The sequence below is a fragment of the Cricetulus griseus genome, chromosome 6 (genome assembly GCF_003668045.3).
Source record: "Cricetulus griseus strain 17A/GY chromosome 6, alternate assembly CriGri-PICRH-1.0, whole genome shotgun sequence".
NCBI classification, from domain to species: domain Eukaryota; kingdom Metazoa; phylum Chordata; class Mammalia; order Rodentia; family Cricetidae; genus Cricetulus; species Cricetulus griseus.
Window position 1 is genome coordinate 24,420,459 of NC_048599.1, and position 19,273 is coordinate 24,439,731.

General features: G+C 39.3%; 1 protein-coding gene across 3 annotated transcripts in view; it reads right to left on the reverse strand.

Annotated features, from left to right (window-relative positions):
- The window catches only part of Itch (itchy E3 ubiquitin protein ligase), an 86,353-nt gene that overhangs the window by 21,407 nt on the left and 45,673 nt on the right, over nucleotides 1-19,273 (reverse strand). For all 3 annotated transcript variants that reach the window (XR_003486471.2, XM_027421405.2, XM_027421406.2), the window contains 7 exons: nucleotides 16,687-16,782; nucleotides 14,056-14,230; nucleotides 11,403-11,472; nucleotides 10,038-10,122; nucleotides 6,988-7,116; nucleotides 2,366-2,438; nucleotides 1,110-1,181 (listed from right to left, as the gene is read on the reverse strand). Coding sequence is in view for 2 of the 3 variants with exons in the window: in XM_027421405.2 (XP_027277206.1) it covers nucleotides 1,110-1,181; nucleotides 2,366-2,438; nucleotides 6,988-7,116; nucleotides 10,038-10,122; nucleotides 11,403-11,472; nucleotides 14,056-14,230; nucleotides 16,687-16,782 (700 nt within the window). In the remaining variant the exon portion in view is untranslated. The remainder of the gene's footprint in view (nucleotides 1-1,109; nucleotides 1,182-2,365; nucleotides 2,439-6,987; nucleotides 7,117-10,037; nucleotides 10,123-11,402; nucleotides 11,473-14,055; nucleotides 14,231-16,686; nucleotides 16,783-19,273) is intronic.

Sequence of the window (19,273 nt, forward strand, 5' to 3'; positions counted from 1 at the left end):
GTACCTCAGTTAATTCCTATATAGCAGGATGACAACTGACTTGTCTCTTTAATAACTAAGGTTCCATTAAAAAAGGAACAAAACTCTTCCTGAAATGAAGCAGCCAGGTAAGGCCAATGGATTGAACCTTTCTTCCTTTCAGCTTAGTTCAGTGCTCAGGAACCCACCTATCACAATGTACTGCAGGTGCTGGAAAACCATCCTTTCCACATCTAGTAGTAAGACAAAGACCAGCAAGATGCTGTTTAAAAAATTCCATTTCTTTATTCTAAGACAATCTAACACTTAATTGCACTTGGCTTGATAGTGATGTATGCAGTATAAAGATAGTGAACTGACTCATTCACTGATGAAAATGAAAACTTAGAAACCAATGGCTAATTTCTTTCCTACTTAAAATATATTACTTCTAAGAGAAACAAATGTTTATCAAAAAAAAATCCAAAGTAATACAAAGTGTAAAAACAAACTCTTCACTCTTCTCCCTACTCATCACATGTGCACATGGCTATTTCCAGACCTCTTTCTAGTGACGGATTGTAATTTTACTGTGTATCATTTCAGATCACACCCTTAGCAGCTTAGACACAGAACTTGAAACTCAGTCATCATTTACACTGAGAAGCAGAAAACCCTGCACAAGAGCATTTGCACACTCCCAACTGCAATGTACTAAGATAGCTGGCAACAAAATTGAACTGAAAAATCAAGAATAGGGACTGGGGAGATGGCTTGAGAGTAAAGTGCTTCCTGTGCAAGCTTGAGGACCCGTGGTCAAATCTCCAGCAACCCATGTAGAAGTTTGTTGTGACAGTGCCTGTAACCCCAGCACCAGAAGGGCAAAGACAGACAGATCCTAAGGGTTTGCTGGCTAGCTGCTCTAGCCCAAATGTCAGCTCCACGTTCAGTGAGGTGCCGTCTCAAAATACAAGGTAGATAGTGAGGGAGTGAGACACCGACGTACGTCTCTGGCCTCCACACTTGTACTTGCATGAACATGAGCATGCATATCACACACACACACACAAACACTAAAGTTATAAGCTAAACTATTAAGAGCAAATCATCAATATCAGAAGGTAGTCATTACTGAGTGAACGAGACAATACCTGTTGAAAGGAATCCTCAAACAATGTTTTTCTTGTCACTGTGATCTTTATATGCTGTGGCATGGCCAGTTGCTGAAATGTAAGAACAATTTAAAAATATTTTTTTATTTGAAAAAAAATTTTACATGCCAACTTCCCCAGTTCCCCTTCCCTCCCCTCTCCCTTATGTAAGAACAATTTAAATCAACTCTCACCATTAAAATGGCCTAGCTAAACCCAAAAGGAAATTTTTACTTACTTTTAACTTTGCAAATAAAAACAGATTTTGAATATGAATGTATACCATGATTGCCAACACATCTGTCAGCACTCACATTGATTCTTTTCAATGAGAGTAAAAAGAAAATCAGATCTCTGTATGTAAAGTATGAAAATCAGATATATAAAGTATTTATTTAAGGACTCAAGTAAGTCTTTAATTTTCAATTTTTAATCCAGAATTATGTTTCCCAGTTAATTATAAAAATTTGAATTTAAGTATTTAACATAATAGTTCAATTAATGCACTCATTTTATTTAGAACCCATACAGAAAATCTTTAGACATCAGAAAAAAACACTGAATATATATTTGTATGTAAATGATCACATGTGTACTTATCAAAGACATTTCAAACATTCTACATGGAGTTATGGCTGAGGCAAACACCTATAATTGCAGCACTCAGAAGGCTGAGGGAGGAGGATTTTAAGTTCAAAGCCACTATGGGCTATTTAGATTGTCCTGTCTCAAACACACACACACACACACACACACACACACACACACACACACACCCTAGATAAGGGGCCAATTGCAATCTGTTTATCAGAAAATATTTTGTTGCTAGATTTATGCAACTTGAAAACAATAGTACTGATGAAAAAAAGTCAAATGTTCTCAATTCAAATGATTTCTAGCTCAATCTTTGTGTCCAAAACATACAATTATCTAATTGAAAACTATATTTCATTGTCCTAAAAATGGATGAGTCCAATGCTTCACATTTTTCTTGTAAATACATATTTGCAGAACCGCGGTATAACATAAGCAATGTAAAATGAGGAAAGAGAGCTGGGCGTTGGTGGCGCACACCTTTAATCCCAGCACTCGGGAGGCAGAGGCAGACGGATCTCTGTGAGTTCGAGGCCAGCCTGGCCTACAGAGTGAGTGCCAGGATAAGCTCCAAAGCTACACAGAGAAACCCTGTCTAGAAAAACAAACAAACAAACAAACAAACAAACAAAGAGATTTAGAGACACAGAGCCAACACTAACCTGACACCAGAACCGGAAATACTGAACCTTTGCCTTGAAGTCCCGCACATAGGCTATCTGAGGTCCATTGTCTCTGGAAAAACAGAGATTAACATGACACATGCAACTGCTTGTAAAAGAAATGCTGCAGGAAAGCAAACACAGCCACTCCCCACCCCTGTTTTGACCCATTACTCAGCAGACAAATACAAAGGAACCAGGCAGAGCATATTCCTAATACAACTCTTTTCTGTTTTGAATGTTTCCTCAGGACTATTTTTACTAAAATCTTGTTGACGCTACTGCTAGGGGAGTTTTTTCTATATGTAGGTGAATATAACAGGGCTGGATAAAAGAGCTCCTACATAAAAATGTAACCCATCACATTTACTACTCTATCCTTTTATCCTTAACTGAGACTCACGGTCAACCAAGTGGATGCTACCTAGTGTGTGTGTGAGACTTCGGGTCTGTCTAAGGACCTCTAATGACAACTGCTGTAGGGGCTTTCAACAAGTCAATTTTTAAAAGAGAAGAGACATTGGTTCAGGGTTTTGCTGTTTCCCATTCCAGTGTGGCCTTTCTCCAAATGACAAGCACAATGAGGATGGAAACCCTGCTCTAGGGCTGTAGAACAAGAACTCCAGATCACCGGAAGCCTCTGTCTGGTGTTTCAATGAGGAATTCCATCTGATTCTGTACCCTGCAATCTTGGAAAATTTACTAGCTCTAGTGGTTTTCTCTATATTCCCTTTTACTTTCACTACATATGATTCTTAAAAACAGTATGACTTCCTCCTCTCCAGACTGACTGACTGACTGACTGTCTCTCTCTCTCTCTCTCTCTCTCTCTCTCTCTCTCTCTCTCTCTCTCTCTCTCTCTCTTCTGGGTTTTTTGAGACAGGGTTTCTCTATGTAGCTTTGGAGCCTATCCTGGCACTCACTCTGTAGGCCAGGCTGGCCTCGAACTCACAGAGATCCGCCTGCCTCTGCCTCCCGAGTGCTGGGATTAAAGGTATGCGCAGCCAACGCTGGCTCAGACTGTCTCTTCTACACTTGATTGCCGGTATGATGATGAGTGGCAGTAATGCTGATAGATACCCTTGTTCTTGTGGAGGAATTACTTCATCATTAAATATGATGCTGACTGAGGCTTTTGTCTGTAATTTCGTAGGTAAGAACATTTCCACGGCAGGTGAAAGTGGATCATAAAATGATCATGACTTATTTTAAAAGATGTAAGAGTGTTGGCCTGTATGTGTGACTGTGTACCATGTGAGTGCCCAATGCCCAACGAGGGCTGAGAAGGAACTGGATACCCTGGAACTGAATTTACAGATTATTGTTCCATGCCATGTGGATGACAGAAACTGAACTAGAATTCTCTCCAAGTGCAACAAGTGCTCTTAACTACTGAGACATAATGGTCATACATTTTCCTCTGCTATTCTATTTTTATGGTGAGTTACACTTTTATTTTTAATTAAATTTAATTATCTAGGGGAGGGAGTATGTGCCAGAGGAGGCCAGAAGAGGGCACTGAATCTCACAGAGCTTGAGTTACAGGTGGTTATGATTACAGGAAAACATCATTATCTGGTCCAGGTTATTTTTAAATAATGTAGAAAAATATACTACTATTCAAATATAAGGTATTATTGTTGTAGGACTTTCTGTTATATGCACCCAAACTTAATTGTAACTATATTATCTACTTATAATTTATTGGCACAGCTCGATTACCTCTATAATTTTTCATTGGTGCCTAATTGGACTGATTTCTCAGTTTCTGTGTAAACAGGCAAGCTTTTAATATGCAGAAATATAAAATTCTCAGTCAAATATTATTAGCTGCCACATGGTGTTGGTGCACACCTTTAATCCCAGCACTTAAGAGGCAGAGGCAGGCAGATCTCTGTGAGTTCGAAGCCAGCCTGGTCTACAGAGCTAGTTCCAGGACAGCCAGAGCTGTTACACAGAGAAACCCTGTCTTGAAAAACCAAAATAAATAAATATATATACACACACATATATATATATACATATATATATGCAAAAGGATTTTGACAGAATATTAAAGGATTGATGTTTTAATCCTTTATATCACATACCGCATGGAATTTGTTAGAATGGAAGGGTAGTTCAACATATGAAATCATGTAACAATCAAGTGTAAACATAACAAAAAGGGCCAGAGATGACTCAGTGGTTAAGAAGTTCCTGTGCTATCAGAGGACCAGAGCTCAGATCCTAACACACTGGTTAGGTGGTTTACAAATGTCTGTAATTCCAGCTCCATGGTCTCTGTCTCTGTCTCTCTTGTGCATGCGTGCACACGCGCGCGGGCACACACACACACACACACACACACACACACACACACACACACACACACACACACACACACACACACACACACACACAGAGGTTTTTTTGAGACAGGATCTTTCTATGTAGTCTTAGCTGTCCTTGAACTGGCTATGTGAACCAAGCTGGCCTTGAACTCACAAAGATATGTCTGCCTCTGCCTCCCAAGTGCTGGGATTAAAGGTGTGCAATACCACACAAAGTGAAAAATATTTTTTAGTTAAAAGAAAGGAGAAAAATCTAACAAGAATATTACAACCAATAGTTAAGGTATGAAAACCTCTCTAAGATCAGGTCAGAAACAATGCAAGGATGTCTAGTATTGGGAATTAAAGCTAGAATAACTAGGCAAGAAAAAGGAGGCAGACTGGGAATACATAATGATTTGTTTTCAGATAATAAAATCTTATATGCAGAAATTGAAAATTACCTTAAGAAAGAAATTCAACAAAGTATCAGAATATGTTAACACATTATTAGTTATATGTCTACACATTAACAATGAATCTGAAGAAGAAATGAAGAAAACCACATAACTGGCTGCAGGGCAGTACTCTTGTTACTGAGTGGAATCTTTTTGTACTTTTGTTTTGAGACAAGGTCTTATGTAGCCCAGGCTGGCCTTAATATTTGGTCCATCTCCATCTCCCAAATGCTGGTATTATAGGCATGTGCCACCATGCCTGGATGCATGTGATACTGGAGACTGAACTAAGGGCTTCATGCATGCAGGCATGCATTATTCTAACTGAGCAATACCTCTAATCCCTTTGTTACTATTTAGTCACTGGAAGTGTACTCAATCTTCTTCCAATAAAATGAAAAAGAAAAAACAATTCAATCTACTTACTTATTTACCAACTGAACTATAGTCCCAGCTCTCCCTCTCTTTAACATGTTTATTATCTCTATTTATTTATTTATTTATTTATTTATTTATTTATTTATTTATTTTGTGTGTATAGTCATGCTCATACCATAGTGCTCCAGTGTCAGAGGACAACTTGTGGAAGTCAGTTATCTCCTTCAACCATGTGGATCACGGATATCAAACTCAGGTCCTTTGGCTTGGCAATATGTGCCTTTACCCACTGAGGCATTGTGTGTCATCTCTCACACACCCACTGATATATATATCGGTTTCTTGAGACAGGGTTTCTCTGTATAACAGTCCTGTCTGTCCTGGAACTCACTATGTAGACCAGGCTGGCCTTAAACTCACAGATCCATCCACTTGCCTTTGCCTCCCTAGTGCTGGTATTAAAAGCATGCACCACTACATCCGGCTTAGTGCCGCCCCCCCCCTTTTTTTTAAAGAATTTTTATTATGTATACAGTGTTCTGTCTGCACACCAGAATAGGGCACAAGATCTCATTATAGATGGTTGTGAGCCACCATGTGGTTGCTGGAATCGAACTCAGGACCTCTGGAAGAGCAGCCAGTGCTCTAAACCATTGAGTCATCTCTCCAGCCCTTAGTGCTCCATTTTTAATCATTATTTTAGAGTATACTTCTACTAACATAAAAAGTTCAGCCAAGTACGATAAGGAACACTTTTTAATTCCAGCACTTATGCAGCAGAGGCAGATACCTCTGTAAATTGAAGGCCAACCCGGTCTACACTGCCAGATTTACATAGTCAGACTGTCTCAAATGATCAAAAAAAAACAAAACAACAACAACAAAGTTTACTATGAAGCAGCCATATTATACAGGCTAAACATCACACACTTTGTGCTTACTGTGTATCTTGATTGCATCATTTTCTTCCAGTGCTTTATTTAATCTTGTGTTTGGGCCATCACGATTTTAGGAATACTAGATCATACCTAGGCTAAGTAATACATGACATATAGTCTAGGCATATAGCAGGCTTAATCCATCTACGCTTGTGAAAGCATAGTCTTCAATGCTCACCCAATGGTGCCTTTCTCATAATGTATCAAGTGACTCCTGCCAGTATATAAAGAACTCTTAAGCTGAACATAGTGGTACTCCTCTTTAATACTAGTAGAAGCAAAGGCAGATGATTTCTGTAAGTTCAAGGCCAGCCTAGTCTACAGAGTGAATTCTAGGTCAGCCAGAGCTTTAAGGAGAGAACCTGTTCCCCACCATGCCCCACACCCAAATAAACAAATAAAACCAACAAGATTCAGTATTCAGAGACCTATGGACAAGTCATCTCAAGCACACCTCCAATCTTTGCTTACTGAAATCTTTGTCAAAATCCAAGAACTTAGTTGTGCTTTTAACTAGTAATGTTTAGAAAACTTACAGGGCAGATTTTCCTGTACGTGGATCTATGTAAGTGGTTGTTCTTTTATTGTGGTCCACAAAATATGGAATTCCATCTACTGTAAATCTCATTTCCCAGCCTTCTGGTAAGGGTTTTTCATTTAATTGACTATAAAATACAGAGGAAAATATAAACAAATATATTAAAGACTTGTTTCTTTGCCAAAAACAGAAACTATAAATACCTGTAAACAGAATAAAATCTTTCAGAAAATCTACATGGTCCTACATTTTCAGATAATAGACATCTCTACCTAGGCATTCTACAAACACATTAAAGTAATCATCAACAACATTAAAAATGAATCACTATTATATTACTCTCCCATCTACTTAATGACTCACCTCAAATAGCCATGGTACCTAAGATCCCCCACTCTGTCTTTGATTCCCACCGTTATTCTGGTCTTCTTCATCTAAACTTTCCAAACAGATACCTACATAGTTCTGCTGCTCCTAGACTCACTCAGGCCTACATATCAATCTTGTTGACAGAGCATCTCCATAAAACAGACCTCTCATTAACTCAGTTTCTCTTTTAGACTCCCTCTCAGGAATCCTGAGATTTCTCCAGTGATCATGTTCTCAAACAAGTCATATCTGTAACAGTTCTGAATGGCATCTTCCCCCACTGACAAATCTATCATCTCTGTTAAGGCAACTTAAAAGTTCATTATGAAATATCCCTATTTTCTTCCTTAACATCTATCTTTATGCCTGAAAACTCTTTAAACTTTAAACTTCAGGCTTTTTATCTATAAAATGTAGTCAACAGCCAGATGTGGTGGTACATGACTTTAATCTCAGTACCCAGGAGGTAGGGGAGGGGGCCCAGAGGCCCAGGCGGGCAGGGAGGTTAGGCAGAGTGGGGCAGAGAGAGAGGCAGAGGGGTCAGAGAGAGAGGGGCAGAGGGGGAGCCAGAGGGAACAGAGAGACGGGGCAGAGAGACATGGGTGGAGAAGAGCAGAAGCAGAGGCATAGAGAGGTGGAGTGGCAGAGGCGAAGGTAGAGGCTGACAGAGTTACCAACTGAGCTATGCCCTCCCCCCTCACTCCTGGTTTTATAGCTTGAAGTCTCTTATCTAATGGGCTTGGTATGAGGGAACACTGGAAATATGCAAGTTTATATCACACAAGAAGAAAAGCAGAGATCTGGAGATAGTCAAGCTCACTATTATAGAGAAACACTATTAGTTTGGACTGTTGTTTTCTTCAAGTGTACTTTAGAAGAACACTGCCTTAAATCAATTTTACAAACTATCAAAATGTTAAGAATATTTAGTCTTATTCATATAATTCCATACACATGTCAGGGAAGACTAACCAAAAATATAAAAAAGGTATTTCACTTCCACTGTGATTATAGGTGCTAGATAGGCCCAATAACCAAGTGTCTTAAAAACAAACTAAGACAAATTGGCATATGGTATTGGTAAATTATCCTATGCTATTCAGTCAATAGATTAATGCATTAAGGGGTATAAGCACCTCTTTTTAAATAAAGTATTTTAAACAAATGAACTGGTAGAACTTGGTCACTAGTTCATGAAATGACTCTAATTTAAGCTCTAAAACTTTATCAAGTCCAAAAGGGACAAAACAACAGCAGCAACAAGTGACAGAAAGGTGACTTGTTCAGTTTATCTTGAAAGAGAAGACATCCTCATTCCTGACCCAGGGGTACTGGGGATCAAAGCCATGGATTTGATGTTAGATATCAAATGCTGACATCATGCATATTAGACAAGCACTGTATCACTGAGCTTCATGTGCAGCCCAGATACAATTTTACTGGGGAATCAAATGTTTTATCCTTAAAGCTCTTTATCATCCTTATGAAAGTGAACATATTTAAGTTAATATAATAGTTGTATAAAAAATTAATATTTGCTGGTACTTAGAAACAGGTATTTCAAATTCAAAGCATACCTTTAAAAACATAAACTAAGCCGGGCGTTGGTGGTGCACACCTTTAATCCCAGCACTCGGGAGGCAGAGACAGGCAGATCTCTGTGAGTTCGAGGCCAGCCTGGTGTACAGAGCTAGTTTCAGGATAGGCTCCAAAGCCACAGTAAAACCCTGTCTCGAAAAAACTTAAAAAAAAAAAAAAAAAAAAAAAAAAAAAAAAGCCATAAGCTAAGCTATTTGCTGGGCGGTGTTGGCACACACCTTTAATCCCAGCACTTGAGAAGCAGAAGCAGGTGAATCTTTGTGAGTTTGAGGCCAGCCTGGGCTACAGAGTGAGTTTCAGGACAGCAAGAGCTGCATGGAGAGACCTTACCTCAGAAAACAAGACAGGGAAGAGGAGGAAGTGGACCACTAGGTTAGGAGAACTGGAGCACCTCTTCCCCCTGGCCATCAGAGGCATATAGTCTGCTGACACCATGGTTTCTGACTTCCAGCTTCCAGAACTCTAAGACTGTAAGCTTTTGTTTGAAAACAGAAACAGACAATCTCCCCCACCCCCAGACAGTGCCTCACTATGTAGCCCTGGCTGGCCTCAAGCTCATAGACATCTGTCTGCCTCTGCCTCCCAAGTGGTGAAATTAAAGGTGTGCGCTACTATGTCTGGCCTGAGAATTATTTTGTTTGAGTGGTCTTTTTTTTAACAAGGCCTTAGCTAACTTTCGTACACAGAATAACATAAATCATTGTATACTGTCATCAAAGCATCAAAAAGGCAAACTTGTGATAATATTTCTTAGTATGTTAACCAGCAAGTTCTTATAATGTAAAAAATATTATACCATATACCACATAAACATATTTTGAGAGTCTACAACAAACACAAGAGTATTTTTTTAGTTCTGTAATTCTATTGGTTTAGAAACAGGAAAACCAGTGAGTCGTACCAACTCATTCCCACCTCATTCTCATGAAACTCAAGCTTTTCATTACATAAAAGCAATCTTTTTTCTTCTTCCAAGGTATGTAGATGATTAGTGCTTGAGGTTTTTGAGGAAAGAATACATAAATGAGTCAAAAGTAGGTAGGCAATCTCTAGAAGCCACACATACAATGAAGTTCTTACCCTTGACTTCTGGGGTCTTCCCACTGTGTAATTCGAGTGTTGTGGTTGACAAAATACACTCTGCCATTGCTATCAGTTCTCTTCTCTTTATTAAACAAAATGAAAACACAGTATTAATGCTGGAATAGTCTTTTCCCCTCAAACTAAGATAAAATAAAGCTGACCACTTAGTGACTACAATTTTATAATTTCTGTGTCATATCACACACACAAAAGCTTAGCATCTGAACATATGCCTTTCTTCCACCCCACTAGCGGGTGTGGATGTGCATGTACAAGCTCATTATGCACACGCATATGAGTCCAGAGGACAACCTCACCTGTGCTCCTTCTCAGGTACCAGTTACCTTGGTTTTTTTCAGACAAGAGTCTCTCAATGGCCTACAACTCACTTGATTCAGCTAGCCTGGTCAGCCAGCAAACTCCTGGGATCCTCTCAAGTATCTCCAAGATTATCCAGGTCTGGCAACACACAGTAAACTCAGCTTCTCATACTTGAACAGCAACAACTTTACTGACTATCCCTCTGCCTTTATTTAGTTGAGTCAGATTTTCTGACAGCTTTGGCCGGATGAAAAGTACATAGATGAGGTAAACAAGCCTCAGGACAGCATATAGATCAATAGAAATGGGTTAATTTAAGTTACAAGAGCTAGCTAAAAAATGAGCCTGCACTACCAGCCAAACATTTGTAATTAAGTCTCTGTGAGCTTATTTGGGGAGCAGCTGGTGGAACAGAGCTGATCAGCAAGCAGTCCAGATGGAAAACTCTGCCAACATAGTATACATGATTTTAAGGACAAAACAATGGGATTTTTCAAAATGGATTATATATCTACCACCATGTCTGGCTTCCCTAAGTTTTGAGACAAGTCTCTTGCTGAACCTGAAGGTCATCAATCTGACTAGGTTAACTGACCAAATGAGCTTCAGGGATCTGTTGGTCTCTTCAACCCCCATGGGATTGCAGACATGTGCTATCATGCCTGGCTTTTTACCTGGGTTCTGGGAATTCAGTTTAAGATCTTCCTGTTTGCATGGCCAACAACTTTCTGACTTGAGCCATTTCCCCAACAGAGCCTCTTTTCATTATAAAGGATCTTGCCTCAAGTATTTGGTGATAGTAATAGAAACTGGAGGCGAAAGTTAACATGACTATTGCAATCTTGTGAAACAGATTATCTTCTCTAAGCACCAGCATCTCTGAGGTCCTGCCAGATTGTTGTATCAATGATCTGTTTCTTTTCACTTTGCAGTGCCAGTGACTCAACCTAGAGCTCTGCCCACGTTTCACCAACATTCTAAGCTGCCTCTCTAGGCCAATCTTCTAAATAACAGACTTTAAATTAAAACTGATGTGCTTACCCCATCCAGGGGGCAGAGGACCAAGGGGATCAAATTCTTTATTTTGTGATGTAGCAAACAAATCTTGATTCTAAAAAGAATAAAAAAAATGAATAATTAGACAAATAATTCACAACAAATACATCATTTCAGAGCAAATGTATGAATTCCAATATGGATTCTCTGCTATATACAATACAACATTTTCTTACAGACTCACACTTAGAAAAGTTCTATTTTTGGTAAAAAAAAAAAAAAAAAAAAAAAAAAAATCTTTGAAAACCCTATGTAATATTATATAACACTTAAAAGTTATATAAAATTAAGATAGTATATAAACTATAGAAGAGAGTTGGGAGTACAGAGATAACAACAAAACACCATCAAGGTAATGAAGGGCATGTCTATTTCACTTAAAAGGTAAATGATTCCTGGTGAGGTTAAGCAGCTCATCCAAAATTACTCAAAGTAACAGTGGATAGGAACTAGATGTACCTGACTCCAAAGCCATTGGAGATTCATGTAGAACTAGGGTTGGAAAAAGTGGGCAAGTTAAGGATCCATACCTAGAAGAAATTTGCCTATAATAATTTACACAGAAACTAAAATGTAAAACCACAGAACAGACCTAAAAAGAAAATGGACAGGATATGACTGGCACAAGCTTATAATCCTAGTTGTTTAGAAGGCTTAGCCAAGAAGATCTCAAGTTGAAGGCCAGCCTGGGAATTTAGTGAAACTATGTCTCAAAATAAAATGTAAAAAGACTAGGGCAGCCAGGACAGCCTTGAAGACAGCAACAATGGCTCTGCACTGCCCCCCCATACACACTGGGCCCTAACTGACAGAAGGTGATAAAGAGGGGGAGAAGGCTGAGGCAAGGCCAGTGCTGGGGACACCTCACCAAGCACACCACATTTGTGTGGTGCATGATTTGGAGAGTATGTGCCTTTGTGCTTTATGAGCAGTGCACCATGTCACTGCCACAGAGGTTCCTAAGGACACAAAAGGGGTGTACATCCATGCCCGGGGGAGTGCAAGAAGCTGAGTAGAGTGTTGGCAGCCACAAGAAATGCAAGGTCTAAGTCTACATATCCTCTCTCAGTAATCACCCCCATGAAAGTGCTCTCCCTCTCCCTCCCCCCCCCTCTCTCTCTCTCACACACACACACACACACACACACACACACCAAAAACTAATTTAATCCCTAGCACTATGTAACACTAGGAAGGGGAATATAGTGACGTTTCCAGAAGCAGTGGTGGGGAAAACACTTACTAGAGTGAAAGGGGTCTTGATGATAACAAAGCAGTGAAGAGAAGGCTGCTGATATAAAGACGAACTTGTCACATCAGTAATTGGTAACTATTCTAACAATGAGATCGGAGAAAACTGCAAGAGAGTCTGGAGTGATGGCTAATGATTAAGAACACTGATCACTCTTGCAGCTGTGATTTCAGTCCAACCCATTGGAATCTGACACCCTCTGCTGAGTGCATGCATGTGGTGCACAGACATACATCCAGGCACTGGCACACACAAAATAAAAATAAAAACTTAAAAGAAAAAGCAGGAAAATGGAGGAAAGGTAATGTCTAAGGAATAAAAGTAAAGACGTTTTACCCTGGTGCATTCTAAAGGGAAGATCACATGACACTGAGGCAATTGCAATGGAGAGTGCCAGGTTTTTCAGGCCTCTGGCAGTACTGGTTTTCTTTGGTTTAGTTCTAAATACTACTCCAACAAACCAACTTATTTTGGCATGGACCATTTTACTTTTCTCAGACAGATCTGTGATACATTATGACTTACAAAATTCCCAGATCACACAGCAAGGAAAGCACTAATACATTTATCATTGTATCAGTCTGAAGGAAATTATGTATTTTGTTTTTCTTTGTTTGTCTATCCCCACCCTACCCTGCCCCATGGGTCCTGGCTGACCTGGAACTCACAATATAGTCCAGGATGGCCTAGAATTCGGAGATCCGAATGCTTCTGCCTCCCAAGTTTCCTGAGTGCTGAAATTAAAGCCATTTACCACCATGTCTGGGCAGTTTACTTTATTTCTTTTATTTTTATGTTTTGTTTTTGAGCTGTGTCTTGCACTGTCTGGACTGGCCTTGAACTCTTGAGCTCAAGTGAGTCATCTGCCTCAACTTCCCAAATGCTGAGGTAATAGATGAACACCATCACATCCAGCTTTGTAAAGAAGATACTTCATAAACATACATGATATAAACATGTATAGTATATTACTATAAGGAATGAAAACTCTTCAGTAGAGTAACACACCAAAGAATTCGGTCAGTAGTTTCATCAGTAAGTGTTCAGTGATTCAACTCCACTGTCATTTCTATGCAACCACTTAAGTTGGGTTAACCACTAGAAATCCAAATTTTCTAGTGAGTTATAGGCAGTTCTACTTTAGAATTGTTTTAATTCTTTCCAAACTTGTCCATGAATTTTAAATTGCTCTAACTTGGTTTTTGTTTATTTTTAACACCTACAGAAAAGACACAACTCACAAGACCAATACCTACCTACAGCAGCAACTGACTTGCCACCCTACTCTGTAACCTTTGTGGTGCTTTTCATGACACATGCAGGCAGTTCTTAAAGACTGAAGATCTTTGTTAGTTACAATAACCAATAAATCAATAGGCTGCTTACCCCGTAGATGAATCTCTGGTTAAACTGCTGCATTGCTCCCTGAAGCTGACTACGCTGTAGCTGCCACTGCTCATAGTTCCTGACAGATTCCAGTGTTGGCCTCTGCCATGTTGTTGTTCTTGTGAAATGGTCAACGTAATAAATACGTCCCATATTGTCCACACGCCGTTCCCAACTAAACCAGAAAAGAAGCAACTAATTTAAGAAATATCTGCGGAAAAACATGTAAGACAAATTTTACCTGGAGAAACTACTAAGTATTTTTCTCTGTGTACTTAGGACCAAATCCAGGGCCTTGCACACGCTTATCAGTGCTCTATCACTGAGCCACATCCTTAGCTCTTTCTGATTTATCTGAACTCATTCATTCATATTTATAAACTGAACTTTGAAGCTTTTACAATTTTGTCTTTTAAAAATCTGTGACACATATCAATGAAGTCTTTTAAATGTAATACATATTCAGAGTCTCAAAGGAAAAAGTTTTCTTTTTTCTCCCCCACTGACCTTTACACTCCTGCAAACATCATGGGAGACATCAGTTATATACAGAAATTTTCACAGAGGAAAAAGCAATCTGTACTACCTTTTTACTTACTTGTAGTAAAATGATAATTTCAAGACAACAAAGTTTTTTCTTCAAGTTATTTCATAATGTAAGATTACCAAGAAAAATATATATACCACATACTTATATATATTGATCTATATCTATCTGCAAAGATTTTTATAGTAGGTTCAAATTACACTATTGCCAGCATTACTATGGTTAGAGTTCCTCATCCACACTTAATATGACCTGCTAATTTAACAAGTCAAACCACATTTTTTAGGTATATATTTCTTTAAGGGTTAGTTAATGCTAGTTAATAGCTAGCAAGACTAATATTTTTCTTTTCTTTTGGATTTTTGAGACAGAGTTTCTCTGTGTAGCCTTGCTGTCCTAGAACTCGCTTTGTAGACCAGTCTGGATACTAACTCAAGAGATCTTTCTCCCTCTGCTGTTGGGAGCCAAATCTCCAGGCTTGGCAAAAGATCCTAGGCCATGCTTGGCAGGGCACATAGTTAACCTTTACATATAGCAGCTCTTAGAACCTCAGCTCAAGAAAAGAAACAGCTTGACCCAGTCCTCCACCCACAGGCTCCGTCACCTAGGCAACCCTCCCTGGACCTCTTACTCATAAACTCTTTACCCAGCCAAACATCCTCTGTGTGGCTTCCTAATATCCTGCCTATACTAACACCTGGTGCACAAACAACCCATTCTGCCCCTCCCCATATCCTGACTACATAAGCTAGCTTCAGAAAAGTAAAGTTTGCCACTTGATCAGAATCCTGTCTTGTGGTCGTTCTTTCTGTGTCTCTTGACCCCATTCCCTATCCCTGACTCTCTTGCCCCAGGTTGATGTCCTGCAGGTCGGGACACTCTGCCTCCCAAGTGCTAGGATTAAAGGTGTGTACCACCACTGCCTGGCAATATTTTTCTAAAGATTTGTATTTATATGTATGTGTGTGTATGTACAAATGTGTGCTGGTCATCACAGAGTAAGAAGAGGGAAATGAATCCCATGGAGCTAGAGTTATAGGCAGTTTGTAAACTGGCTGGTGTGGGTGCTGAGAATCAAACTCACAACCCCTAGAAGAGCAGCGAACACCTTAACCTTTGAGCAATCTTCAACCTCAGAGGAGACTACACTCCCTGTGTTTGCTATATATTCCCTTTGGGTTAAAAAAGTATTTTCTTTCATTTTATATGATATACACATTAAATGCTTAATACCATGGTTACCAACATGTTCTTAACTTTCTCAACCATTTGCAATGATTTTAATATATATTAGTTTTAATAACAAGGATTTTTATCTTAATATATAGCAGGCACTGCAACTCTTTACCTGGGATGGAGGGTTGAGACAGGTTTAAACACAGGTTGGCCTCTAACATGACATCCTGATTCTCCAGCCTCTACCACCCAAATGCTAAGACTGCAGGCAAATGCCACCATGTTTGGTTATTATAACTCTTATTTAGTTAAATGATTATTCTTAAAGAAACTAATTTAAAGCTGGGTGTTGGTGGCGCACGCCTTTAATCGAAGCATTCGGGAGGCAGAGGCAGGCGTATCTCTGTGAGTCCGAGTCCAGCCTGGTCTCCAGAGCTAGTGCCAGGATAGGCTCCAAAGCTACACAGAGAAACCCTGTCTCGAAAAAACAAACAAACAAACAAAAAGAAACTAATTTAAAATTCAGTGGCTCTCAGCTGGGAAAACAACTCAGATATGAAAATACAAACAATAAGAACTGTGGGTTGGTTCTTCAAATTAGAAATGTTAAAAGCAAAAAATCATTCGTCACAGTATGGAACATAGGCATGTAACCCCAGAACTTGCAAGGCTGAAAAGCTGAGTTCCTCCTGGGATACGCAGTGACACTCCGGTCTCCAAAAACAAAATCAGTCACAACAGCAACACCCTCAGCATGCTGGGAGTCAGCTCTCTAGCTCTCTTCTTTCTAGTCTGTGTCTAACATAAAACAAAATAGAAAGGAGGGGGAGAGCAGGACTACAGGGAACACTGGGTATGGATACAATTTGTTCTTCTGGATAAACTTGTTTTTAAATTCATACACTTACCCAGGAGGTAGAGGTTCTGGTCTATCCCATGTTGTTCGCTTTTCAACATGGTCTACATAGTAAACACGCCCATGCTGGTCTACTCTCTGCTCCCACCTTAAATACAAATCAAAGACTAGTAAGGACATTTTGTATTAGTTTGGCTTTTTAATCCTGTCTACATCTTTTCACTGTAAATGACCATCTTATGTAACTAAAGAAAATCAGCCTGTTAGTCTATAAAGAAAAAAAAAAAGAATTAAAATGCAGACAAGAATTATCACCTAAAAAGAGAGGAGGAAGCCCCAAGAGTGACACACACAACAGTGAATGAGGTTTCTTTTTCCTAAGTGTTTGCTCTGGAAATAACATGCATTTTAAAGCCAGACCATCCACCCAGAAGACCAAATTTCTCAATCTGATCAAACTATACTCAGAACTTGAGAATTTGAGAGAAAAAGAAAGTGTCAATGCCCTGAAACCTCAAAAACTGAGCTAAATGAAAAGCAACATTCTGATTACATTCTAGAAAAACTGAAATCAAAGCATGTCATTATCAGATATTACAGGATGAGGGTTATAGACTGGCCACTGTAAGTACTCTAGTTTTCTGAGCAGGTTTGTTGCCAAAGAGAAGAGAATAGCAGTAAACCCTCACAGCTTGTTATTTTAACCATTACTTGATTTTTTATTTTTATGTGTATGGGTACTTTGGCTGCATGTATACCTGTATACCATATGTGTACCTAGTAACCACGAAGCCAGAAGAGGGCATCGGATCCCCTAAGAGAGGAGGTAGAGACAACATTAAGCAGCTGTGAAGGTGCTGAGAATCAAAACCAGGTCATCTGAAGAGCAGCCAGTGTTCTTAACTGATAAGCCATTGTTCCATACCTTAAAAACTTTTTTTTTAACATTTATTTTATTGAATGTGTGTCAGTATCTTGCCTGCATGTATACGTGCACCATGTGCATGCCTGGTACCCACAGAGGTCAGAAGAGGGCACAGAATCCCCTGGAACTGGAGTTATGGGTGGTTTCCAGCCACTGTAGGTGGCTGAGTCCGACCCTCTGCAAGAGTAGCAAGGGCTATCTCTCAGCCCCAGATCATGTGTTCTTTAGTACAAACCATCTTCTAATTTAGCTTGCCATGTAGTACAGTTTGGATATAAACCGTTCCTATCTTGCCACCCCACCTACTATACCTGCTCATGTCTTTGAATACTTGGTCCCCAGCTAGTAGTATTCTTTTGGAAGGTTGTGGAACCTTTAGGATACAGATTCTACCTAGAGGGAGAGGGTTGCTGGGGTAAGGTCTTGTTGAGGGCTGTAACCCGGCTGGCTTCTACTTAAGCCCTGCTTTCGAACTGCCACAGTGATTAAGATCAGTTCCCAACAAAAGAGACCAAGTCAAAATCTCTCCCTCAAGTGGCTCTGTCAGGTTCTGTCACACTATTTAGTACAGTAACTAAAAGACCATATAGCTTTCCAAAAGAAAATGGCCTAAGTTACCAATAAGTATAATCTGTGACCGTAGTTAAAATGTTCACTATGAGTTTATTAATTTACCAGTCAGCCAAATAACTTTGGCTGGCATTCTGAGCCCTGAACATGAATTTTTGTTTTGATTTATGTGTGTGGCACTGAAGGTAAAACTTGGAACTTCACGCACGCTAGACATGTTCTACCACTAAGCTAAATCTTTAGCCCTGACTGAGCTTTTAATTTGATCAAAGTATTAATGTTAAAAATAGGGGTTGGGGAGATGGCTCAGTAGTTAAGAACACTTGCTCCTCTTACAGAGAACAGTGGCTCAATATCCAGAACCCACATCAGATGGATCTGAACTGCCTATAACTCAAGTTCCAGGGCTTCCAATGTCCTCTTCTATGCTATAAGCACTGTCCACGTGTGGTACACATACAGAGAAGGTGAGTAGACACACACACACACACACACACACACACACACACACACACACACACACAATTCTTAAAAAATTTTAAGTACAAATTAAAATGGGATTATGAAACTAATTTATCAGTTTAAACTATTACTTGCTATGATGATTTTATAATAAAAATATTTTTAAAAGGTATTTGCTTTTTCCCTACCTAGAGAAGCACCACTTAGTCACATGACTATGTTATTACTTGACTTTCATTAACTTTCTATGGGTGATAGTAGGAGTCCTTCAAGAGTTATTTTGTTTTCCAGGTGTAATGGTACACACCTGTAATTCACACTTGAGAAATAGATAGCAGAAGGATCAGTAGTTCAAGGCTATCCTCATCTACATAGTGAGTTTGAGGTCAATGAGGGCTATATAACACTCTGCCTTGAAACACACACACACATAAAAAAAAAAATAAAAAAAAAAAAAACCAAAAACAAACAAAACAAAAAACCTGTTTTTGAGACATAGTCTCATGTTGTAGCCTAAGCTGATCTGGAACTCATAATAATACTCCTGCCTCAGACTTCCAAATGATGAGATTATAGGCATGTGCTAACATACCCAGCTCAATTTTTTTTCTGCTTCCCAAAAAATGAAGAGGTAGTATTTAAAAAATGATAAACTTTCTTGGATTCCATACTCCCCCACCCA